The 5,553-nt window shown below is 37.4% G+C and overlaps 1 protein-coding gene across 1 annotated transcript; it reads right to left on the bottom strand.

The window, feature by feature from the left end:
* Nucleotides 1-2,378: 2,378 nt before the first annotated feature.
* Nucleotides 2,379-4,403, bottom strand: LOC134529647 (uncharacterized). The gene is made up of 2 exons (XM_063363964.1): nucleotides 3,340-4,403; nucleotides 2,379-2,888 (listed from the first exon to the last, which is right to left on the bottom strand). The coding sequence occupies exons 1-2, from the start codon at nucleotides 4,084-4,086 to the stop codon at nucleotides 2,544-2,546; spliced, it is 1,092 nt and encodes a 363-aa protein (XP_063220034.1). The 5' UTR covers nucleotides 4,087-4,403; the 3' UTR covers nucleotides 2,379-2,543.
* Nucleotides 4,404-5,553: the final 1,150 nt, after the last annotated feature.

Genomic DNA, 5,553 nt, shown 5'->3' with positions numbered 1-5,553 from the left:
TATTAATTAGGGGCTTTTGTTTGTTTTTGATTACTTTATTATTGTGTGGGGAATTTTGTAGGCACGGGGAGTGCGTTGCATGCGTAATTAAAATGGTTCGCTATTCTCTACCTTGGACTGCGGTCCGCTCACTTGACGCAGGTGGGCCATGACTAGGGGTGCTTTCCGTTAGCGGAGCCGAGTACTGGCGAGTGCAGGTCGGGCTTTGGGGTGGCCTTCGGCCATACGATGTCAAGTATTTATAAATACCATAGTTACATTTCACATGTTTATCTTCTAGTTCAAAAACCATTTTGATTAACTATCTCGTATCACACGTTCGCTCTTTAAGGGTTATGTTCACAATAACAAAGCTAAGGGATGTATGGATGTATCAGTGGATGCGAGAGTCGCATCCCTAAAAATCTCGAATTAGTGGATGCATGAGAGGATGCATCGACATCCCTTGTGAGAATTAGGATACAACTCAAAGATGGCCATGTCCATTACGATGCACATGCTAAGGGATCCATTAGGCCACTATTCGGATACAGCTATGGTAAAATATGTTTAATTGTTTATTATGTCGTATTAGCGAAAATAACTGTAGAAATGTAGCAGAACTATTTTAAAAACAGTTTAACCTATTTTTCGTATTATTTTAAAAATAGTATATTATTAAATCAATACATTATTTCTTAACGTTCAACTTGCACATGAAAGACAAAAGTATAGCAAGTTCTAATAGAAGGTGTGCATCTTTGGGTTGCAAAACACCTGTTTTTCCAGGTGTGATTTAAGAGTATTGAAACAATAACATCTCTTCCTCACCTTAACATACAAACACACCTCAAATTCTGGGGTTTCAGTGTTCTGTGTGAAAAGTAGCAGAATATTTAAGAAACAAGTTGGCAAGTTTCGTATATGGTCGTGTATTTTCGGCTGTCTGAAGCAACGCTTTGTCAAGCCGGAAGTACGTCAAACAAGCTGTTGCTTGTGCACGGAGACTTCATGAAGCTTAAATTGTTCACAGACTTTGAAACATGGATATTGAAATCGCTGCCTTAAGAAACAAGATTGTCTTCGCCAAGATGGACTCAAGAGATTGCTCAAGACAAGACTATTAATACCAGCTGTAATGAGGCCCTAGTGTTAAAATTGGTTAATTTATTTTGATGAGATTTGAAATGTTTATAATTATTGATTTCAATAAATGTGCATATGTAGTCTGTTGAAGTATTTACAGCATTATGCAACAATTATGAAAAACATACATGTCTTTACATTACAAGAAGTATTAACTATCATATAATTTCCACTCTGTCGTCCATACTACTAAACAATGTTTTTTAATGTCCTTTTTCCTGCAATTTTATCTATTCTGTAATAATTATTGCTGCCACACTGTCTAGTATCACACATAATTTAGCATTTGTTTACAAACTCATCTCGCACAAGCTACAAGCTAGACCTACGTTAGTCACAATTATACATGTCATAGTTTATTCCATAGAAACACCCATAACTGCTGCCATGGAGGCTTGGCTAGCAGAGCCTGTACGAAACATTCCATCGTGGAATGTGAACCTGTGTGAGCCGAGGGAGCATAGACGGGTGTCGTCAATTTTTTAAAACTGATTTTAAAGGCCATAGTTTTGGATGGCTTGTTTAAAACTTTTTTTTTTTTATGTTGGTGAGTTCGGTTCATGCAGGCAGGCACAACACTTATGGGACCGGCCGACTGCCACCCCGTTTCAAAATAGGAGGAAGTACTATTATAATAGTACATTTCCGGAAAAGTCGCGATATAAGAATATTACAGGTGTGGCTTTAAAGCTAGACATGACTACTACCTGATGTATGAGAATGTACCATTTTCACACAGTCATTACCCATTGAGTTTTCACATGAAAGATTGTTTAGTCCAGCTAGGTAGGGGAGTGTGGGGCACAGTGAAACAGAAATTATGTTTTTCATTACATGAATTTTTTATTGAAGACTATAAGTAAAATGTATATACAGATCATACCAGAGTAGTTTTCTCTTTCACATACTATAGGTACAACATTTTTAAAATCAATTTGTATAGTGCAAAATTTAGTTTAAATTATCTTCCACGTTTGTTTCACTGTGCCCCATACCTGGGGCACAGTGAAACACACCATGGGGCACACTGAAACATACTCTCTCTTTGCAGCGACATTTTACCAGCTGATGCTTTAAACTATTTCAGTATGTTGTCCACAAATACAATTTTTTTTTAAATAGGATAACAGACCAATATTAATAAAACCGAGCTTCGCTTGTAATCAAAACCAGGGTTGGGTCAGTAGAATATTACGCGTAGAAAATAAGTAATCTACATGTATATTCTACTGTAGAGTACGTCATGTAGAATATTGAGATTTATTACATAGTCTACACGTAGAAAATTATGTTTATTAACATCATACAGACTACATATTTACCTGGAAACTAGAATTTGTATGTTTAAAATTACATATTTAATATTCTTTAGTACAATAAAACTAGAGAGTAGGATTGGTTTCCATTTATCAAGTCAGTCAATATTCATCAGATGGGACATCTCGAAGTTTCAGCGTATGGTACACATGCAGCAAATTTTTTGACCTTTCAAATGTAAGCCTGTTTCGTAAGGGGCAGTGGACATACGACCAATTACTAAATGCCCTCTCTAGTTGTGCAGATGAGGCTGGGATATTCAAGAGCTTAATTGCTAGTTTGCTTATTTCTGGATGTTTTCGTTGAGCAAGCCCCCAGAAAGATGATGGATTAACAACACCTTTCTCTCTAAGTAACTGAAAAATACTATGCTCTGTAGAACTCTTGAATTTTGCTAGATCATCCAGTCCTTGCCCATCAAGTTCTTGAAGCAAGAACTCCTCCACCTGCAACAGATTAATTTGTGTGGCTAACTAGAAGCAGTTAAGATTTCAAATGTTAACAACAACAACAACAACAACATAATTTACAACTGCATTTGGGCTACCGTATTTTCCAGGGTTCACTTTATCTGTCCTCTCTCTTTCCCTCCCTCTACCCTTACTTTTCCTGAATGCTCCAACCCCTAGATTCGTCCCCCAGCTCATTCCACTCTCTCACCATTCTAACCAGCATTGAGTTCTTTCCTCTCTGTTCTCCTTCTCTGCCTATGGACCGTCCAACAATTTCCCCTCCTTCCCTTGTAGTGCCCTTTTACCGATCTGTCTCTTAGCTTCCCCATGATCCCTCTCCATTCAAAACATGGCTATATCCTCACCAATCTCTCCACCCTCCTCCTTTCCTTCAGAGTCTCTCAACCCAGCCCTCCTTAAATTTATTCACTTCCTGGGTACATACCTCATCATGCTGTTCTGCAGAAAACCTCTTCCCTAGGTAGACTGGGTGCAAGAAGTTTGCTGCTAAGCCATATGTGGTAAGTGCTTGCTCACGCCTCTTTTCGACATTTTTTTGGAGTTGGATGTATCCATCTGGCAACCGTAATTGCATCCACTCTTCTGCAGCGTCAGCAATACTGAATTTGCTTTGCTGACACTTATTGATTAACGTACAAACAGGGTCAAACAGCTGGATGCCATCTGAAACTTGCTTCATGAAGTTGTCATCAAACATCAGCTGAAGAGCAGCAGGGTCAATTGATACACCCTGTCCAACCACCTTTTTCATTGCTGGTAGATTTTTCTGCAGACAAAGGAATGCATCTCTATTGCTGCACCATCGTGTTTCACATGCCAGTGTTATCCGGTGTCCACCATATGCAAGGAGACGTACTTCTTGATCAGCTGAAGTGAAAGCTTTTAACAATGTATTTACTCTTGATGCCAGCTGGGGTGGGACAAGCTCTTTTGCAAGAAGATTACCAGTATGTGAATTGCATGTAATGTGCCACAAATCTATTATTTTACCCATTTTCATCATATTGGCAGCATTGTCCGAACATACAGCATATAATTCTGTATTGTAAAGATCACGTGCAGATACAATTGCTTGTGAAACAATATCCTTTAGAGCACTTCCTGTTTCACTCTCTCCCGACAGATCCCAAGCATCAAGAAATCCAATGTCACCTGCTGCATTATGTATCATAGCAGCTATGTTTTTTGTGTTGGCTGCCTCATTCTTCCATCCATCGATGAGCAGAACAGAATGTTCACCAAACTTTAAAGAAGTTCTGCACTCTTCATATTCTGCATCAAGAATGGTTGTTGCAAGTGTTTTTCGAACTGGTGGCCTGTATGACGGTCTTAAAGTCTTGACAAAATTTTTAAAATGATTAGAGTCTACAACACTAAGAGGAATGTTACATCCAAATATAAGTTTCCCCAGTGCACGGTTGGCAATTTCATTCTCTGCTTTTGATATTTTATCAAAAAAAGTCCGGTTCTTATAATCCAAATTTTCTTGTGTCGCGTTTGTGTGTTTCCATCAACTTTGGGGGCTCAATACATTTATGTACTCCTTCTGAAACCTCTGGTATGGAATTCTGTTCCATACGGTGAAAATCACCCAGGGAGTCGCCTGCAGTGAAAGAGTGTTGGTTTGTGTTTGTGACTGTGGGAATGCCTAGAACTTTGGTTAGTGAATTATATTCATGAGATTTGTACTGTAAGCCACCTGTAGATAAGGATCCTTGGCTTGTAGTTGCAACAATGAAACTCGTAGATTCACTAGGAGTGGAAAGGCCAAATACAGGATCATCATCATCATCATCACTAACTTTGTGTCTTCGTTTAATTGTGTGTGGTTGAACAGATTGTGATGCAGAGGAAACCGCTGTAGAGGTTACATTGCGGCATACATTCCTGAAACAGAAATCAGGTTTGTAAGCTTTGAAAGTAATTTCCAAATGCATTGTACAATGTCCTTATCATGTAAATAAGCACGTTTTGTAGGCAAGCTAATGAATGACCTTAGGTCTCTGTTAACTCTATATTTCTTAATCAATGTATGAATGCATGTTAGAATAAATCTAAATAAATATACATTATATTAATTGTAGGCTACCTGTTATCAAAATGACATAAACCTCAAACAAATACAAATCAAATGTAGTTTGTAATATAATAAAAATTAAGTTGTTATAATTATACCATTAATAGTTTGTTGTTAGAACATCTTGTTTACTTTTTTGGTTATAAACATCATATTAAGTAAACTAAAGATAGATATTAATTATTCACTTGACATAAAATTGTGTTGTAGGCCTAATGATAATCAAGTTTCATAATTATTTATTATATTAACAATACATATGCAGTTAGTGCAATAAGTGCCTAGTTTAGTTCTTGCTTTTTTAGGTTATAAATATCATATTAACTAAGTACTAAAGATCAATAAAATTATTTTCTTACCTGTGTGATTCTAGACGTTTTGCAGCAGTATTTTTTAAAGTTTTCTGACACACAGTACAAAATGCAACACACTTGTTGTTTTCTTTGAGCAACTTAAAACCCAGGTCACTCCACAATGAATGCTTTGGCCTGCCAGCCATTTTGAAACAACTGATGTGTCTCTCCTATGCCCTGATTGGTCTGCATTCATTAGTCTGTTGCT

This window comes from Bacillus rossius, chromosome 1 (genome assembly GCF_032445375.1).
Source record: "Bacillus rossius redtenbacheri isolate Brsri chromosome 1, Brsri_v3, whole genome shotgun sequence".
NCBI lineage: Eukaryota > Metazoa > Arthropoda > Insecta > Phasmatodea > Bacillidae > Bacillus > Bacillus rossius.
This window is presented reverse-complemented; position numbering and strand designations above follow the sequence as displayed.

What these genes read in the sequence shown, in the direction of transcription:
- LOC134529647 (XM_063363964.1), bottom strand. Translation starts at nt 4,086, where the DNA reads ATGATACATAATGCAGCAGGTGACATTGGATTTCTTGATGCTTGGGAT. An exon ending in CTGCAGAACAGCATGATGAG is followed by an intron (nt 2,889 to 3,339) that starts GTATGTACCCAG and finishes AATCTGTTGCAG; the next exon opens with GTGGAGGAGTTCTTGCTTCA.